A 20,442-nucleotide genomic window follows, 5' to 3' on the forward strand; every position below is an offset into this window, starting at 1 on the left:
GCGGTATATAAATATTGTAGAGCGTCGGCATGCCAACAAGCACTCGTATTTTTTTGATGTAAAACGATTCTAAATCTTGATTATTGTTTACAAAAAATGGAGCCTCCTCAAATATATGTTGAGCGAACATTAGCGATAATTAAACCAGATGCTATTGAAAGTTTAACAGACATAGAAGAGATAATAAAACGTTCTGGATTCACAATTGTACAGGTTTGTTTTTGTTTTGTTTTTTTCTGCTAGCCAGGCCAGCCAGGACCTCCCTAGCTAGCCTAATAGCCTAGGCCTACTACTAGCTAGCTAGGCCTAGGCTAGCCTCTAGTAGGGCCTAGGCCCTCTACCTAGCTAGGCCTAGCTAGCCACGGTCATCATGATGAATCATAAGACTGTTACTGTACTACTACTAGGTCTCTAGTAGTAGGTTAGGCCTTTATTTTATTAGGCCTAGCCTAGCTAGCTAGGCTAGGCCTAATAATATTTTAATAAAAATTAAATTTATAACTTTTTTATCCATATAGAAAAGAAGAGCTCATTTGACACCTGAGCAAACCAGTGATTTCTATGCTGAGCATTATGGCAAAATGTTCTTCCCAAGCCTTGTAGCATACATGAGCAGTGGTCCAATTGTTGCAATGGTTCTAGCAAGAGAAAATGCTGTAGAGTATTGGCGAGAGTTGATTGGACCTCCAAACTGTTTTAGAGCCAGAGAAACCCACCCAGATAGGTAAAGATCTCTCTCTCGAAGTGCCATATCATGAGACTTTGGCGATCATGTTGTGCCACAATTCTCTGTCTATTGCCATGTTCAGCAACTCCACTTCTTTGGTATTCTCGCCTCTATTCCGAATCCATTCAGATATGCTGGCCAACCAAGTGACTCTTTTTCTCCCCCTGTTCCTTCTTCCTTCTATTTTCCCAGTTAATGCCAAGTTCTCCAGACCTCCCTTCCTCAACACATGTCCCATGAATCTCATCTGTCTAATCCTAATATCCTTCAGTAGTTTCCTGCACACTCCAGCTCTTATCAATACATCTTCATTACTAACTCTATCTGTCCATGGAATACTCATCATTCTCCTTAGAAACCACATCTCACAGCTTTCCAATCTTTTTCTGAGGTCAGTTGTGATTGACCAGGCTTCACTTCCATACATCAGCACAGGATAGATGTAGCACAGGCTATTTATAAAGACCCCACTGAGTAGGAGTTGACCGTCGTAGTGTTAAAACATAACTTTTCCTATGTACATTCTTTTCGTGAACTTTTCTCTTAGGGGTGTCCTTAATTTTATTTCAAACCTGAGTCTGACCCAAAGTCAATGAATCAGATTTCTATGAAAACTTATTTTATTCCCAATGAAAAAAAAAAGAACAAAGCATTTATCCAAAAATAACCTACTGTAAAAAATGTTATAAAATATATTGGGAGATTGACTGTAAAAAGACGTTTTATAAACTACAGTATACATAATGCATCATTTATTGTTAAGACAATTTTTTCAAAAGCATTTATTAGGGTATGATCATTTACTGTACTTTTTGTCTTTCAGTATCAGAGCTCTGTACGGTACAGATGATCAAAGAAATGCAGTTCATGGCAGCGACCACGACGGAGCTGAACGAGAAATTAGATTTATGTTTCCAGAAAGTATGTACAGTATTCAATCTACTAATTCTGGTTATTGTGGATGTAGAAATATCTCTTTTTCCGGTATGGGTCATGCTTGAGAATTTGGCTGCCAACGAAATCAGCTTCACAATTTTAAAAGCTAAAATCCTCTAAAAAAATCAATAATAATAATAAATCGTATTTCTATTATAAAGTCGATTTAATTTGGGGGTAAATATTGTATTTGTTTCTCAAAATGTTTAACAGAAAGACTTTGTCTGCCAGTTTGTTTGTAACATCAGAGGTTCGTTGTTCTCGGTTTTCTCCATATTTCTTTATAGGAACCATTACTTTAAACCATCAATTTTTCTTTCAGGTATAGTAGAACCTATTCCAACAGGACAAGCAGCGAAAGATTACCTAGGAAAGTTGGTGAATCCAACGTTACTGAAAGGCTTAACCAGTCTTTGTAAACATAAACCCGAAGATCCAATAGTAAGAATGTCAATTAATTAAATATCACCAACATCATCTTTTATTAAAAATCAATTTTCTCACTCTTCCGAGGGGTTAAATTACAATCACTTTTTCTGCTGTTATGGCATCTCTCCACTTCTTTCTGTGTCACCATGTTCTTCCAAACCGATTTTAATGCTTTCTTTACCAATCTTTCTTTGTGACACCTTTGACTGTCCTCTTCTACTGGCTAGGTTTATTTGTAGCATTATTGGTCCCACAAATTGTGTATAATATTAATAATATACCATTTATAATTGAAAATGCATGTGTATTCACAATTACCTAAATCCAGCAGACCATACAACCAAACTATGTTTACAGTATTCAAATTTACTGGCACTAACTTAGCATTGTTTTCTCTTTCTTTAGACCTGGCTTGCTGATTGGCTGATAGCGAACAACCCTAACAAACCATGTGTGAATGACGATATTCATGTCACAGAAGCATAGTTTACTATCTGCCATGTTGTATATAATAAAAATACCTAGTAACTTGGATGCTATCTACCATCCTAAACTGTTTAGGTCAACACCTAGTAACTTAGTTTACTATATCCACCACATGAAATTAAACTGTGTAAGTCAACACCTAGTAACTTAGTTTACCATATCTACCACATTAAATTAAACTGTTTAGGTCAACACCTAGTAACTTAGTTTGCTATCTACCACATTAAAATAAACTGTTTAGGAAAACAGCTGGTAACTTTTGAACCTAGTAAATTTTACCATCCACCATCTTGTATATAAACTTATAGGTCAACACTTAAATGTACTTAAAATGTGTCTGTTAATGATATATTTACACTATTTCATTATCTTTAAATTGTAAATAAATTGTTGAATACTAAATGTTATATATTACAGTTTAGAATTACTAACTATCTGTACTACAGATGTGAGAATTAAAGACATTTATTTCCTAAAAGTATTGAGCTTTACGTTATGTTCTCTGTTGGCAGCCACCCAGTGTCCTTCAAGCCAGTAGCCAGAATTTCATTTCCACAAAAGGGCAAAAATCGTAAGCCAGGCCTATATACCCTCATTTCTGCTGGTCTCTAGTTTTAAAAAAAGGGACCTCACACTGGCCCTGGCTAGGCTTGTATTCTGATGTATACAGTTGAACCCCACAATTAACATGCTCAAGACAAGAAAAAATTGCAAACTTACGAGAGGTGTCCACTTGACGAGAGGTAGCAAATGCATCGCTTGGATTAAAATTAAAAAGGCTTTGTTGGATGAGTGTGTCTTAAATCTAGGTGTCTGCTTATTCAAGGTGTCCGCACATACAGATTTAATTGTACAATGACAAACTCAAATCCATCATATTTAGTGCGTATAAGTGTGAATAACAAAATTTCACAAATACAAAATAAATAAACACTTATACTTTTAATTAACCATTAATTAAATTAATATAAAACATGGAAATAATATACTAATTAAATTTCAGTACAAAGTCGAATACAAAGCTTATAAAAATCAGCTAGTGTAAAAAAAAATTATTAGAAGATAAAATAAAAAAAAGCAATTTAAAAATAGCACAAAAATAAACACAGGTCTTCCTCCAATTAAAGATCACTCAACTAAATGTCCCTCTAATTAGTGACCTTAACATAAGATATAGATATCAAAATTAGAGAATAAGCTACCAATAAATTATTAGTTATTCCTCTAAACATGTTTGAGAACTCTGTCCCAAAAGTGGTCTTTAATTAGGACATTTTGTTATAGGTGGGTATAAAGTATTTGTGATTAAAGTAATAAGTTTAAATACATTTTATCATACATACCTATTAAAATTGCACTCAATATTTGTGTGCATGTGAATATTGTATAATTGTATTGAATATATATACTGTAATGATAAACAAACATTTGGAAGTTTCTTACAGGTAGGAATTGAGCCTAGCCATTGAGCGCAAATTCGATTTGCGCTCAATGGCTAGGTTGAGATTCAAGCTCAATTAAGCAGCTAGCTTTTAAGTCTAAAAGTCATTCTGAATATGCTCTATGTTTATGAGTATTGGAATATTTTAATACTGACATTTTACTGAAATTAATGATAGCAAATTGTGAACTCTGTAGATGGCATGTGAGCAAATTATCGGTACGCTTCATTGATCTCAAATATACAAATCTTGAGAGTGATGACAACATACAATCTCCATGCTATTGGTTTATAAGTATGGATTGTCTGCAAAGCTTTAAAGCTCTGTCTACACTTGTAGATGTACCCACATGTCGTATTACTACAATATTTGGGCACATCATACTTTTTTTGTCACATAAAGTTTGATAGTGTAGACAGAGCTTAAGGCTACTAAATATGAGAATTTCTGCCAGAACTAAATATCCACTTGATATACGCCTACGTATACCCTATTATTAAACTACTGGGATGTGCCTCAAATTTCGATTCGGATTTTAAAGTATTTCATGCACAATCTGTCAATACTATATTTTGAATACCAGAATCATAATGGGAGGCAGAAGGATAGGGGAAATAAATATGGCAAGATCACCCTTTGTTCACATCATTTAAATGGTATCAGTGGTTTCAGATAAATTTGCCTGTATCAAAAACCGATTTGAATTACTCAAACAAAATGAGTTGTCGACGTTTACACCAAACAAGGCCATATACATGGCTGCATTTGCATGCTCAAATTTGAGTTAGTGTTTACCGACCGACCAATTGACTGACAGACCGTCCAACCAACCGACCGACATAGTGAGCTGTAGAGTCACGTTTGCACGCGACTAAGAATTGGTGAAAACAAAGTCTTGGTTGATTTACAAAATTAAAAATAAATTGAGTTGCATTGACCTGAAAACGTGTGCCTTCCCAAACAATTTGACTAGAGTTTTGGCCACATTACACATAATATTTGTAGGTCATAGATCATTGCAATCTCCCAAAGGTTTTGTTCCTACTAGCGATGCAACGTAACGCAACCTACGCAGCATAAGAAAATGCCCTTCCAATAATTGTGTTTGCCCCCGTCTGCGATGCTTACATCACTGTTGCGTCATCGGTTCCCAGTTGTGATTACGCAATACAGAACTTTGCGTTAATATGTCGCAGCATTACGTTGCATCGCTAGTGGGAACCACGCTTAATTGCTGGCACTGGCAGCAATTACATCAACCAACCTGTAACTAATTGTCTTTCAATTAGCAAAAATTAATTATATAAAATTAACAACAATTTGGATGGAAAAATAGTATATAAAACAACTAAATGCATTGTTATATATTGCAAACATATCTACACACTTAAATATAAAAAATAATTTAAATATAAAATCCTAGGGTGGTCTAAACACAATGGTTTGTCTCTAACTTAAATACTATACAATGTTAATTAGTAGGTAACAGTAAGCGCAAAACTTACTGTCCTACGTAGAATCTGTATATATCCTGAGCGGTAACCGCCCGTCCACTTGTCTGTGTAAACTGGCCTCAAACCATACTTAATACTTATTTATTTATATTTAAACAGGATAGGAATGGACAACAACTGGGTCAAAGTTTATAAGTTAACAAAGAGGGGCATAGAGTAACACCATTAACAGTATAAGGAAATGACATTATCTCAACACAGCAATATACGACATTTCATTAATATTAAAGCTAGAATATGGAGACATTGATGTGGAAGACCAAGTAATGTAAAGCTCTGTCTACACTATCAAACTTTATGTGGCAAAAATGTGCCCATATATGGACATGATGTCATATCACTACCATATTTGGGTACAGTATATCACTACTTATTTGTCACAAACTAGTTTGATAGTGTAAACAGAGCTTAAGTAAAGTTCAATGTAATCAGTTTCTCATTGGAAAAAATAGCAAATTGCCTCGAAAATCAGCATAGCCAAGTACACAGATTGACTTATTGCTTCATTTACCGTAAGCAACATGTATCATATTTACGAGTTGCGTAGAAATAAAATAAATCATAGGAAAATAATACTTTTTTTCTTTTAAATTTCTTACATCGTGAACTCTATTCATAGTCACATGACATGACTCACTACAATAATATGTGTGACATGTATCACAATGGGCAAATAAATCATTAAAAAAAGACTGTTAACTCTTTCTCTCTGGGCCGGATTTAAGGTCATGTGATACATATCAGTGACATGTCACTATGTATACATGTGACATGTATAATACAGGATGTGTGACATGTGTATCACTATGTTCATTACCATAGAAATATATAAATACATTTATAAGAAAATAATACAATTTTTTCATGCAACTGTAATGCCCTAGACTAGTCTATGGAAGAAGAAGTAACTTTTTAATATTTGAATGGGCTCTATTTACTGTCATTGGCATCATATGACATGTGATGCACTATTGCATTTGTCACGTGCAAGTGAAATATATCACTATGTGCATTATACCAAAAAAATATAAGCATTAATAAATCTAATAAAATTAAATCATATTAGAGAATAATACTCGTTTTTCATGAGGCTATAACTTTCAAATTCTGGAACAACAAAATGGGCGGAATTCTTAATAATGTGATTACAATTAAAAGTAATAGATTAAAATGCTGAATATGTAATTGTATAAAGTCTATGAATGTCTTACTGTTACAGTACACTCTATTTTAACATGATTACCCTGTTTTGTCCACTTTTGTATTTCTATGTATCTTTGCCAGGCTCAATTCGAATGCCAAAACTACTGTGTGTTAACATCTTGAAGAATTTGAAAATCTAGAACGGAAACAAATTATTACATCGTAAAGTGTTTTCCTGATTAATATGTACGATCAAAACGGTACTGGGTATCATCAACTAGCGTTCATGTTCCCATCTAATCGTCTATTCATAGAAGTACTGATGAAGAAGTCAATCTGTGGCGACTATAGGATGAACCCGAGACCTGACTTTGCTTCGACTTTTAAATAATAGAAAGTTTGAATAGTTTGTCAGGATAGGACACGGAGGAGGGCTCGTATGATAATGGTTACCTATTGATGGCCATATACAAAACATAAGCAGAGTACATTAAAATTCTGACATACCTTAATCTCTTTGTCCTCAGAGCCAGTGAACAGCAGACCATTGTGAAGAGTCAGTGCATTAATACTTCCCTCGTGCCGACTAAGACTTTGCAATTTCAAAAAATTCTCCAGGTTCCAAACCTAAACAATCAATATATTTAATAAAGTCAACTCTTCAAATATCATACTCTCTGAAAACCAGACATTTCTTGAGGTCCAAAAGGTTCATTTTATAACATTAAAACACATTCAGAATACCGGACTTTCCTGAAAACCAGACATGTACTATGAACTATATTAGGCCAGCCCATTGGGTAAGAGTTGACTGTAATAGTTAGTAAGTATATTGAGGGTGTCCAATTTTGAAATGTACAGTCATTTAATAAATTTGAGGGAAACAAATTATGGAATTCAATCCATGTAGATATTAAAACTGCATCTACAACTTCTAAATTTAAATTAGTATATATATAATAATAGTAAATATTAGAACTATTTACTTTCAAGATATGATGAACGTTAAATATATATTTCACATAAGACCAGTTAAGATTGGATAAAGTGGTCTAAATAGAAATTGTAGCTTTGTTTTCTTTTATTTATTATTAGTTAATGTATTTTGTTTTTCTCTTTCATATTCGTATTAAATGTTATACAGTATCTTGGGGTGGGTCAAACTTATATGACCCTCTCCCCACATGATTACTTCATTGTATTTATTATCCTGTATGTTATTGTGTATTGTGGAAATAAATTGAATTGAACTGAAAAAATCACACCTTGACAGTTCCATCATACGAACTAGATAGAAGAAATCGGTTTCTGGGAGACAAAGCAAAGGCAGTGATCATTCCAATATGGCCTCGTAGAGATCGAACATGCTCATATGTATTGATGTCAAATATTTGAATATTTCTGTTGTGAGTTCCTGTAAAATTTAACACAAATGCAGGTCTTCAAATTCAAACTAGCAATTTACAATTAGATTTTTCGTAATTGAAAATTTCAATCCAATAAAGCTACTTTCACATTGCACTCATATTCGGTCAGGCCCTGAGAAAAATATTGTGGAAAGTGGGTTCAGTGCTAAGGCATAGAATTGTTCACACCAAATACGATTTGAATCCGTACCTGATTCTGACTCTGAATTCATAGCGATGGATCAAGAAGCCATTTTATTTACTGAAATCGTACAATAATTTTTCTTTTGACCAACAGTGAGCATGAATGACTGTGCTTGACAGCAGATAACTGAATTCGTTCTGTATGTGAAAGCACACTAAACGCTCACAACATTGTTCTCAGGGTGCCAGACCAAATCCGGGCACGATTTGAAAATAGCTTTATGGAAAGAGAGCATGTTATTTCAGCCTATGACGATACATCACATATCATAACTTGAGATAAGCTTTTGAAACATCATCAATATGATATGATGAAAGTCATTGTATGTGCCATCCACACCTGTGCGCAATTTAGCCCAGTTAGCTGCAAGGCACAGGTTACTCCCCCCACATTTACTACTGATACTTACCCATTATCAAGTATTTATCAGTGACTTTGAGACAGTACACCAAGCCATACTCATGGTCTATCTTTTTAATAAGGTTAAAGCGCCCCGTGGCATCCCATATACTGATGCAGTTCTCGGCCCCGCTGTACAGATTTTCCTATTAACACAAACACATCCATATTGAAAAAGTATTGTAAATATAAAAACAACATTCAGAATAATTAGATTTAAAACAAACCTTTTCAATGTTTTTGTATTTAAAACACAACTTTAGATTTCTCATTTCTCACCAACTTATCTACAATCCTCCAATAAAATTACAAGAATCTATTATTATTATTAATAATCTATTTCTTGTTCATACCTTCTTTGGGTCAAGGGTCAATGCCCATGCTCTTCTCAGTCCACCTATTGTCTTTATTAGATCTAAAGTCTCAGAATCCCAGACCTTAAAAAGAGAAGAGTAACATTCAAGGTAAGCAAAATAGAAATATAAAGCTCTGTCTATATTATCAAGCTTTATGTGACAAAAAAATGTAATGTGCCCATATATGGACATGATGATGTCATATCACTACCATATTTGGTAGTTTGATAATGTAGACAGAGCTTTAGTCAATTCCATGAAATTTATTTTCTCAACCACTACATAAAATAGTAATGAAATGTTACATTAACAATGTATATGGTATATAGCTATACAATGACAACATTGCACTGAGGTAGCAAAATAGTATATAAAATTACGTAAAAAAATAATATGTATTTGAAATTCTTTTTTTAGGTTGGCCAAGTTATATTATTAATAATGGGTTGTATTTTTGGTTACCTTAATTTCAGATTGTGATGATGAAAAGATATATTTTCCCGCTCTTACGAGCGCCAGGATTGTCTCATCGTGAGCATTCTATGGTAAAAGAAGAATTAAATCAAATTTAATAAAATTAAATTAAATAATTTACTAATCACACGGTTAATTAATTATAATTGTTCTAATCTAAAGCTCTGCATACACTATCAAACTTTATGTGACAAAAACATGTGATGTGCCCATACATATATGGACACAATGATAGACACATATCATTACCATATTTGAACATATGATAGTGATATGACATCATCATGCTATATATTTCCTCCATGGTATGAGCACATCCCCACATCACATTTTTTGTCACATAAAGTTTGATAGTGTAGACAGAGCTTAATGTAAGCAAACAAGAATTAATGTATGCCTACCTTATAACACTTGTATTCTGCATTGGTCTCATCATATTTCCATGAACGAATGGAACGGTCAGCCCCTGCACTAAACAAATACTTTCCTCCGTCAATTAAAGCTCGTACCTATAAAAAAATGCAATGGTTTTATTTGGTAAACATTGAAAACTTTTTTTAGTACATTTATTTATCTAAGTTTGAAAAATTGAAAAAAAAAGTACAACCAAAGATTGCTGTTGCATTGCATTTTAGAATAAAAATGAAATAAGCTTTTTGTGTCCTGTAGATCACACATTCTCCAACCAGGCATACCTGAGACTACAGGTTATACAATCATTGCTGTAAACCTCTGTCTATACTATCAAACTAGTTTGACAAAAAAGGGTGATGTGTCCAAATATGGTAGTGATATGACATCATCATGTCCATATATAGGTACATCACACTTTTTTTGTCAAACTAGTTTGATAGTGTAGACAGAGCTTTACAGCAATAATTATGAACGATTTTTGTTGTCACATAAAGTTTGATAGTGTAGACAGAGCTTTAGGAATATTTCTATATATTTCTATATTATTATTGCACTGTATGAAATAATTTTCCTAAGGGAAATTCAGGACTAGGACACAACAAACTGTCTCTTAATAGGGTATCCCCTGAATAGTGGCCAGTGTTAAAACAATATTTATCCTTGTTTATTTCATAAGAAAATGTCCCCTTAGTGTCTCCTGAATAGGGGTGTCGATGGAGGGGTTACTATATGACCTTTGAACTTACTGTTTCTGTATGACCTTTAAACATTTGCATCCAGCCTTTGCTCAGTGTTTCTATGTCCCATACTTTAATAACCTTATCAGCACCACTACTATATAACTTGTGACCTTTCGTTGTGAGGCAGCAGATTGCTCCATTATGACCTCTTAGTGTTCCAATACATTTAAACTCAAATGGTAACAACCACTGTTCATTGTACGATATCGTGAAATCACTACTATTGAAGGAAGGCTTCCTTTTATGACTGCCTGTTAGTTGAGATAAAAGAAAAAAAGTTAGGTTGTTTGCGGTACACCATGTTTAAAAAAAAAAAGTATGCATTTAACTTTCTATTTTCAGTAGCCTTGGTCATGCAAATGACTCTGTGATGATCCTCTGATGATTAGCCAAAAAACATAGCAAGTGAGTACTTATTATTGGTTTATCGAAAGTTAAACAACAACAATATTATTTTGAAATCAGATGAAATTTTTCAAGAAAATAAAGTATGGTTGAGAATGCCTCAAAGTTTCAACTGCCTTCTTGAGAAAAACTTATTATAGAAAATTGTTAGTACATATTTTTATACATTTATGCTTTTTTTAAATTTTAACTGTAATATTGGTTTAACAGTTTGGTTTGCAGTACACCATGTGTTTTCAAAAGAAATAAGAATGGTAGAGAATTTCTCAAAGTTTTGGCTGTTATGCTACAACCATCTTCTTGAGAAAAATTTATTATAGAAAATTGTTTTTCTTTTTTTAATTTAACTGTAATATTGGTTTAACAGAAACAAATTTAGTTTGGTTTGCGGTACACCATGTGTGTGGAAATAAGAATGGAAGAGAATTTCTTAACGTTTTGACTGTTATGCTACAACCATCCTCTTGAGAAAAAAATTGTTAGTACATATATTTTTACATAATGTTTTTTTTTTATTTTAACTGTAAGCAATGTAATATTGGTTTAACGGAAACTTGAGAATGTCTCAACGTTTTGGTTGATACAACCGTCTTCAGGAGAATGAGAAAAAGTTATTATGGTTTTATAGAAAAATTGTTAGGAAATATTTTACATAATGTTCTTTTTTTTATTTGAATTGTAAGCATATAATAATTTAATAATGGAAACCAATACTTAAATGCGTTTTTAAAATAAAGTTAGCGGAAACCATGAGACCAGAACTAGTTTGACAAAAAAAAGTGTGATGTGCTCAAATATGGTAGTGATATGCCTAAATATGGTAGTGATGTCCATATATGGGTACATCAATTTTTTTTTGTTAAAAATAAAATTTGATCGTGTAGACTGAGCTTTAGAAAACTTTCAATCAGACCAAAGTATGTATTCATGTTTATTTTCAGAACACCTCAAATGGATTTAAATTTATAAGTATTTAACTTTCTTTAAAAACATCTATTCATAGCTAAAAAATTAGATCAGCCTACAATAAAACTTTGAACAAAATTGTATATATTTTTTTAATTCAAATATCACTAATTATTGGAAACAAAAATGCATTAAAAAAACATGCAAAAATAAATTTAATTTAATACTGAAATAAAATACACATAATATGTAATTAATGATTGCTAATATATTAATAAACTATTTTTTTTTTCAATTAGGAAGGTCAAAACCCACAACATCTTTCACACCTGTTTGGTGTTTCGTTTTCATGACGCTCCAAGTGGCTATGCAGCAATCGATATGCGCGTATCCTCATGAAAACGAAACATTGATGTTCGATTTGATTTGCCAGCTTCAGACCTTATTAGAGAGTGCACACTATTGGTCCAACCCAATCAAGATTTTTAAAAGATAAAATTAAGAAGGATTGACCAAAATGGAATCAAAAGAATATGAAGACCCAAATATTTGGTGAATCAAAAATAAGTAGAGAGAAAAATACAGTACAACAATATTTTACCAAAGTTTCCCCTTGTGTTAAAATATATATCGCTCTTCATTTTTGGGAAAGTGTTCAAATTAAATTTTGATCACTACACAATAAAAGGAAGATCATCCCAAAAAATTGTGATGTCTTATTTCAACAAATTTCTATAGAAATTGTTGGAAAATTACAATGTAGAAACCTATCAAATTTGGAAAGAGGTACTTATCCTAGTACCAAAGTTTAAAATATTAGCTGAATTAGTTAATGTTAAGCATTTTTTAAAGCATATTCATATATTTAATAGCTATAGTAAAGCATTTTACACAAAAATGTAAAATTTGGACTGAACCATACACACAATAGTTGTTGTTGTTTCTTGTGGTTTTGTTGTGACCCGGTTTCCTGGAGACAAATGGAAAATATAATTTTTGAAAAAACATAATTTTTATTGGCTGTGGTTCAATGAAAACAAATTGAAACTTACCTACAATTGTAATTTTGTAGTCAGAGACATAAAACATCTTTTGCATATCAAAGTTGTTGATTGTGATGAATAAATATAATTTTCAATAATTTATTTTGTAACAATCAGAATTTTTCTAGCCTTTTTGTATTGTAGAAGATGCCATCAGCATTATGTCATCCGAGATTTAAAACTCTTTAGAAAGGAACTTTATTTTAACAAATTGTATTTCTGTTATTTCATATTTTCTTCTCTTTTTTTTTTTTAACAAGTTAGTTTTGGGAGAGTTAAAAAAAAACAACTTTGTCTAAATAGATTCAACTATTGTACTGTACCTGAAAAGCTATTACTGTTGGTGAGTTTAGATTTTGAGCCGGCAAGTGCTTGTCCACTCTGTTGGTCAATTGGCTTGGTCTGCAGTTCATCCAACTTAGACTTGAGATTTGTTAGCATTCTGAGTTAAAAGAATAAATAAAATGAATGCATTAATCTAGTATCCATTGCCACTTTTTAGGTGGGGTGGGGGGGGGGGGGAGGGGGAAGTTCTGTTTTTTTTTAAAGGGAGCAGAATAGATCTCAATATAGTACTTTAACTTCTCTGTATAACACAAACCTCTTGAAACCACATTCTAACATTCAGTTTCATAGGACATGACAAAGAAACATAATATGCACAATATTGTTTTCAAAGGCCTATTTCATCGCCAACAAGCTTCCTACTGCATCACATAAATGCTTCCTGATTTTTAAACTCAAATTTTTATTTCAACAAATATTTTAGGAGCATTGTCTATAGATCCAGACGAAGCTGAGCATTTAAAGAAACAAGGCCAACAGCCATAAGTCGCGTGCTCTCAGAAAAAAATGAACTTTCAAAAAGTAATGTACTTTAAAACATGTCTGTACATCAAAACAGTTCAAAAAGTACAGACAAGCGATAAATAGCATAGAGATACCGGACCGCAGGACCGACAGACAGACCGACAGACCGACCGACATAGTGAACTATTGAGTAAAAATACAGTCTGACATTAGCAGAATATCCAATCATTTATTGGTTAACCAGTTTGCTATTCAACAATAAATAATAATATCATAAACACAGTATACAAATAATAATGAATATTTATGAGTTGGATGGTGGGAATATTTCATGTTGATTTTAGAACACGAATCGGTCAACAATGTCTTCTCGCAAAAATTATTTTTTTGAACCATGATGCGTAATTAACCAATCAAATTACAAGCATACAATCAGCTGTGTTATGATATTATAAACTTACTACGTCGATATTTACTCACCATCCAACTCATACATTCAATTGGATATAATATAATATAATAATAATTGTCTTTTATACAGCGCCTAACCAAAATAAATTTTCTCTAAAGCGCTACGACCACAAGACTTGAACTAGGTAGTAATTATCTCATTTCATATGCTATGCGAAGCAGATGGGTTTTCAGCAACTGTTTGAAGATGTCAATAGAGTTGGCATTCCATATTAGTATTCCATAAGGATGGGGCAGTGCAAAAGAGTGACCGGTCAGCAAATGTATCTCTATGTGTTCTTGGTTGGAATAGTCGAGGCGAAGATATAGATCAATGACAAATATTTACTTACAACGCATATTTCTCAACTTGTGCTTGTAATGAATCATGGGAATTCTTAAGATTGGTCATGTCTTCAGTTAACATTTGAACGTGTTCCTTTAATCCAATGTTTTCTTCCTTTAAAGCTTCAATCTTGAATATAATAAAGTTAGTTATGATGCTTTTAAAAAGGCAAATTAACATAAACTGATTAATAATTCTCACATTTTCCATACTTAATATAGTCCTCTTTCATCTCACTAGAATTACATCAACTTGGCTGTGAAACTTAGAAATTTGTTTCCTTAAAAATATGACTTTTAAAAATATCTTTAAGTCTGCTGTTTTTCTCATTATAGGTAATATTAGCTGCATATTGTTTTGATAATGTTTGTGATAAAGGTGTTTAGTGATATCCTAAGGCATACAAAATCATAAAATGGAGAATTTAATATTAACAATCAATTATAAATGATCATAATACATAATAATTATGGTAATCTATAAGCATTGTCAAAGTGATTGTGCATTTAATGTTAAATAACCACAAACCACTTCAACTCTTTGTCTTCACAATTCACCTCGAAAAGAAGCCCATCTCGAATTCAAGCTCACTGGGCTTCTTTTCAAGATAGTATGGGTTTGAATGAATAGACTATTTGAATTTAAAAGTAACAAGGTAACTTGTGATGCAGATACAATTTAAGATTAAGTTTATATATTGTACATTCATTTTACAGCTTAAATGGCTTTTTGATCACAAATATGTAAAATTGGATTGGCAAAAATCCTATTATTGTCATTCACAAAATTTATAGCATATATTTCATATCTTTTTAGTTTACAAAAGTAATCTTGAAAAAAGCCCATCTCGAAAAGAATCCCATCTTGAAATGAAGCCCACCCAAGACTAGAGTACTAAAAGAAGAAGAAGCCAATGTGCTTCTTTTCGGGGTTTTACGGTATTATACTGATATTACTTTAGCTCACCTCTGATATTACCGACTTCTCTGTGATTTCTTCTCCATGATTGCCATTTATTTCTAATTTTTTAACATACGGACATGTTGATTGATGCAAGGCTACCTTGTCTTGACAATCAGCAAATTTGCACCCTATTAGATAATTATGCAAAATATTAGTGAAAGCACTCAGAAACTAAGTGAAGTACTTAGCAAAACATATCAGGGAAAACTACATTCGGAGAGAGGGAGCTCACTACTTGATATTTCAGCCCATGCTAAAAGAATACAGAGGGTGTGCTATTTAAAGACCCCTTCCCTGCAATTTTGGACGTTTTTTGGAAAATAATACATATATATCACTTTAAAAACATTAAACCATGTCATTCCTTGTCTTAAATGTACGTTTTATGGTAAATTATGATAAAAAGTGAGAAACAATGCACTACCTAAGTAGCTCGCGGCGATCGACCTCTCGTGGACGGTCTTAGGCCTAGCCTAGCTAGGCTTAGTTTTGTAGGCCTAGCTGGTAAACATCGGTAACGTACGAACATCGTACGCTAGCTATATACCTAGCCTGACGTTGTATAGTTGCTGCATTAATTGTCTTTCTATTTTTGCCAGACTCCGTTGATACAAATTGGGGAAAACCCGGTATTTTCGCTGAAAAGTTAGGAGTCTTCCATTTGTTTTGGCCTCACGATCGATCGAAAAGTGGGCGAATTACAGGTGAAAAACAAAAATATCAATCCGCGCGCAATGCATTTTGGGATTTATAGCGGGCCGCTATAATTATTAGAATCGACTTTATTTTTCACATTTTAACCGTTTAAAGACGAAAAAAGGTATCGCAATAGGACCATATAGTATTATTTTTACATTAAATATAGTTTGTGATCTTAAATTAGATCTAAAAAACGTAGGGAAGGGGGCTTTAATATTTTTTTCGGCTCATATTGAAGATACCGGTAACCATGATTTTAATATAAGCTTCTGTGATGTCACCAATATATCAATTTTCTTGTAAATCAATAGGCATGTTCAGTAAGTATATACTTAATAACACATAAACATTCAAGACACGATTCCCTAAAAATTGTGGACGTACGCTATCGTGACATCACTAATACTGTATCAATTTTTCATGTTCTGAGTACTGGATATACCTATAACAAATAAACATTCAACAGGCTATCGTTCGAACAAACAAACAAGCAAGTACAATACTTACACAGTAGTAGTAGTCAAAGTATTCACTTATAATAACACAACATGGCAAGTTTGAGGCCAAGCCAGTAGCCAGGGGATTTAACGGTTCAAACGAACTCCTTTTTCCTGATGAAATGCCTTTTTCATTAGCAGTGAAAGTATGGTAAATAGACCTACTGTACTGCTGTAATGTAACTACCCTTATAAACTCCTTCTGGCTGCGGACTTGGAGGTTTCAGCTGGCTTGAGACTTCTCAATTTTGATCACACCATCCCACTCCCAACAAAATGACAACATTATTTAATACTTACCATTGTGTTTATACATACAAGCCACTGTTACACTACAAGATTGAAGATGCGATTCTAGATCTCTCTTGCGGATACTTCCACATTTTTTGGCATTATTTGGGCAAATAATTACAGCAAACTGGCAACTTTGTTCATGTTCTTTGATCTTGGTAAGGGGTAGCTTGACGTCACATTCATCTTCACTGGTAAAATGTGTTCCTTGTAACCCTTGACCTTTAACGCTGTACTGACAGTAAACAAGTAAATCCTCAAGCTGAGAGGCAATTGCTCTATAGTAGGAGTTAAGCATATAATTAACATTTTATAGAAATAACAGTGTTAATTCAAGTTTTTCTAAACCAACTCTACTGTACAACAGATTCCATTCCCAATCTCGAATCACACCAAGCAGTGGTGACGCCGGAAATTCCCCAACAAATGGGCATATTTCCCGGAAGATGTACATGTGTTGAAAGGGGAAAAAAACAGTTTTGATGCTAATTTTTAATAGTAAATAAAGCAACAAACAAAACATAGATAAACCCAAAACAATGTATTATTTGAATTCTCAAAAATTGTCTACAATGAGGGGTATTGGAAGTGAAGAGTATTACAGGGAGGTGTCCTTCTGGGGCACCACCATTTGCCACCAATCTATATAATTCTGGTGAAGGTATATCATAATATCAGGAATGACTTTGCAATGATTAAAGTGAGGAAGTCAAATTTTTGGAAATCCTTGTCCGTGTTTACAAAAAATCCCTGTAGGCCTCTCCTCGCGTTTAAGCTACCATAGGAATTTGAGAAGAATTTTTACATGGGATTGGTATTTGTAGGTAAAAAAAAACAATAATATTTCAACAGATTTTGAACTTATTTCTAGTAAAAAAAATTGTTATATTTATAAATTTAATTTCCCATTAACGTTTTATCATAAAACACTAGAAGACAAAGCGTACGTCCAGACACATCAGGACAGAATGGGATCCCTGGCTGGGAAATGTTACCAATGCTTGGAAAGTCACAACAATTGTATGGACAACTCAACACCAATTACACTGAATGTCAACTCGGATACCACTTTATTACTAGCAACCTACCTACCTCATTCATTTGCTTCTGGTTTTATTTTTTTTTAAAGTTTACATATTTATCGTGCAACTAACCTCTCCTTAAGAATGCACGTCTTTACTCTTATTTTAGACCTACTGTTAGATTAGATCACAATCTTTTGCTTATCTTTTTTTCGCCTTACAACATTCAAAACCTTACCTGTTTGCAACCAGATCTTTGGCAACGAACGGTGTTTTATCAACGGGGCAGCCTCCATCTGATGTGGCTAAACTTTCAACGCAGAGGCGACAAAAAGTGTGCCCACATTTTACACTGATTACTGGATCAAAAAGAAGATGTTTACAAATTGAGCAAAATAGTGACGAAGATGGTTCATTAAAGAAGACCAAGTTCGATCGATCATTCATTTTAAAAATGATAAATGCACGTTTTTAGCAAATCTTAAGTGAACATTTTCAGCGTGCGAATTTATCACAACAATCTATCCAATTAATATTTTTTTCTGAAAGCAAAGCACCCTACTGGTTACTTCATGACACTTCCTGGTATAGGGACCGTCTAAAAAAGTTACCTTTTGTTTACAATTAAGGGATTTGCTATAAGGGATAGTATCAACAGAACATTCCTTATTCATTAATAATATCTAAAAATAGAATTTGAAGCTCTTTATTTTTCTAGGAACGTTATTTATTATTTACCATTACAATGGACTTCTTTTTCCAATGTGTTTTAAAGGGGTGGGGTGCAATATCTGGTTACGTCAGTATGATAGTCCATGGCACGTGTGGATTATTATACAAGGATCTACAAAAACACGTGGACGCCCAGCAGCTCATGACACGAAATGAGCCAAAAAATACTTTCAATAACAATTTCACCTGTAGGTAGGCCATAATGGTTTTAGGAGATTCCGATTTTCAGAGATCGTTTAATTTCGATTTTACAAACGCATTAAAAACGAGGAGATTATCAAATGGTGTTTTTTTGTTGTCATCGAAAATAATAAAAAAATATTTTTGGCCTATTTTTATTTGTTTATTTTATAATTGTATTTCTCTATCAATATCAATTTCAGCCATGTAGACCTTTTGAGTGTAATTTTCTTCGCAAACGATGACAATTGATAGGTCTATTATAATGATTCTTACAAAAATAAATAAATAAATGTCCGCTTATAGCTCAGTTGGAGAGAGCATCTTTTTAATGGTCAATGCATGGTTAAGTCCTTATTTGTGTATCCTTAAATTATCTTTTCATTCTATTTTCATGTAGCCCGGTTAGCTATAAGAGAGAACATCAGACTTCTGTGAGTCAAGTCGGGTTTCTTTATTATGGTGCATCATTGTACGATACTGTATATTGAATTGTAAAGATTTATTCTAATATTTTGCTTGAATAGGTTTTGCAAAGTTTAAGTTAAGTTTTGTATCCGGGTCAGCCGCTCCCATATTCATTATGATTTTCCACATAGTTTTCATGAGTCAATCAAAGTTTGTCCAATAGAAATGACTAGACTACAACAGAATCTGTATTGTGATTTCAAAGAATAAACATTCGGTATTTTTAGCTGTAGGGCTAATTTAAAATAGCAAGTTTTATTGTTTACTTTTCGAACGATATTCCCTTTGTTTGTTAGTAACAAAGTAAAATGTCAGAATTCCAGAATTTGCCATTCCACAATTGGCTTTATAACATTTTGGATTTCATATTCTTGCATCATAAACTACAAAAACACTGGAAACTTCTGAGAGTTCATTGTGAGAACACTCGACGATCAACTGTCAACATTCTTGGATAGAAATCAAATTCGAGACTATGTCTAAACAGAAGAAAAGATCTGGAACAAAAGTAAATATTAGTACTATCTATCTTAGGGAGAATGATTAATAACATCTAAAATGATGTTCTTTTGTTGCCTACTGGCTGAGAGTCCTGTATTTCAACAGTTCCATACTGTTGAAATTGTTGTTACTGACTTCCGAAGCGTATAATGGTAATGTCTCAGAGAGTGATGAGAATCAGCTCAAAGATCTCTCTTGAGACATTATTATATACTTCGTCCAGGAACCGGTATGTCTACAATATTGGAAGAGCGTGAGCAAGTAAAGAGGCAAGACATTTTAATTAAATCTAAAGAGGTACACGACTTGAAAACTGTCGGCAAGTCCGTCACAAAGGAAAACAGTGTTTATTTCCAATAATGGTGTCTCAGATCAATGGAATGGAACATCATACACAGATGGAGCGACTGGAAATCCAACCCTGTAAACTCACAACTACAATCTACTTTTATATTATT

At 33.1% G+C, this 20,442-nt stretch overlaps 2 protein-coding genes across 3 annotated transcripts; one reads left to right on the plus strand and one right to left on the minus strand.

Moving 5' to 3' along the window:
• The first annotated feature begins 26 nt into the window (after positions 1-26).
• On the plus strand, positions 27-3,059 carry LOC144849879 (nucleoside diphosphate kinase homolog 5-like). Its single transcript, XM_078706974.1, has 5 exons — positions 27-213; positions 519-724; positions 1,551-1,648; positions 1,986-2,104; positions 2,498-3,059. Exons 1-5 carry the CDS (start codon positions 97-99, stop codon positions 2,576-2,578), a joined length of 621 nt encoding a protein of 206 aa, XP_078563100.1. The 5' UTR covers positions 27-96; the 3' UTR covers positions 2,579-3,059.
• A 442-nt stretch (positions 3,060-3,501) lies between these two features.
• On the minus strand, positions 3,502-18,656 carry LOC144849671 (uncharacterized). Of its 2 annotated transcripts, XM_078706664.1 has the most exons (14): positions 18,342-18,656; positions 17,091-17,359; positions 15,598-15,722; positions 14,639-14,760; positions 13,349-13,467; positions 12,905-12,952; positions 10,678-10,922; positions 9,919-10,026; positions 9,506-9,583; positions 9,041-9,124; positions 8,698-8,833; positions 7,943-8,091; positions 7,185-7,304; positions 3,502-6,873 (listed from the first exon to the last, which is right to left on the minus strand). In XM_078706664.1, exons 1-14 carry the CDS (start codon positions 18,548-18,550, stop codon positions 6,802-6,804), a joined length of 1,884 nt encoding a protein of 627 aa, XP_078562790.1. In that variant the 5' UTR covers positions 18,551-18,656; the 3' UTR covers positions 3,502-6,801. The 2 variants fall into 2 exon arrangements, with proteins under 2 accessions (XP_078562790.1, XP_078562791.1); XM_078706665.1 differs by lacking the exon at positions 12,905-12,952.
• Between the last annotated feature and the right edge of the window lie 1,786 nt (positions 18,657-20,442).

Source organism: Antedon bifida, chromosome 8 (genome assembly GCF_963402885.1).
Source record: "Antedon bifida chromosome 8, ecAntBifi1.1, whole genome shotgun sequence".
Taxonomy (NCBI): domain Eukaryota; kingdom Metazoa; phylum Echinodermata; class Crinoidea; order Comatulida; family Antedonidae; genus Antedon; species Antedon bifida.

Excerpts from the sequence above, each read along its gene's own strand:
- LOC144849671 (XM_078706664.1), bottom strand. The coding sequence starts at position 18,550 with ATGAATGATCGATCGAACTTGGTCTTCTTTAATGAACCATCTTCGTCA. Across the intron at positions 14,761-15,597 it reads AGAAGTCGGTAATATCAGAG|ATTGAAGCTTTAAAGGAAGA; the intron begins GTGAGCTAAAGT and ends ATTATATTCAAG. Across the intron at positions 9,125-9,505 it reads CATCACAATCTGAAATTAAG|GTCTGGGATTCTGAGACTTT; the intron begins GTAACCAAAAAT and ends TCTCTTTTTAAG.
- LOC144849879 (XM_078706974.1), top strand. The coding sequence starts at position 97 with ATGGAGCCTCCTCAAATATATGTTGAGCGAACATTAGCGATAATTAAA. Across the intron at positions 725-1,550 it reads AGAGAAACCCACCCAGATAG|TATCAGAGCTCTGTACGGTA; the intron begins GTAAAGATCTCT and ends TTTGTCTTTCAG. Across the intron at positions 1,649-1,985 it reads TAGATTTATGTTTCCAGAAA|GTATAGTAGAACCTATTCCA; the intron begins GTATGTACAGTA and ends TTTTTCTTTCAG.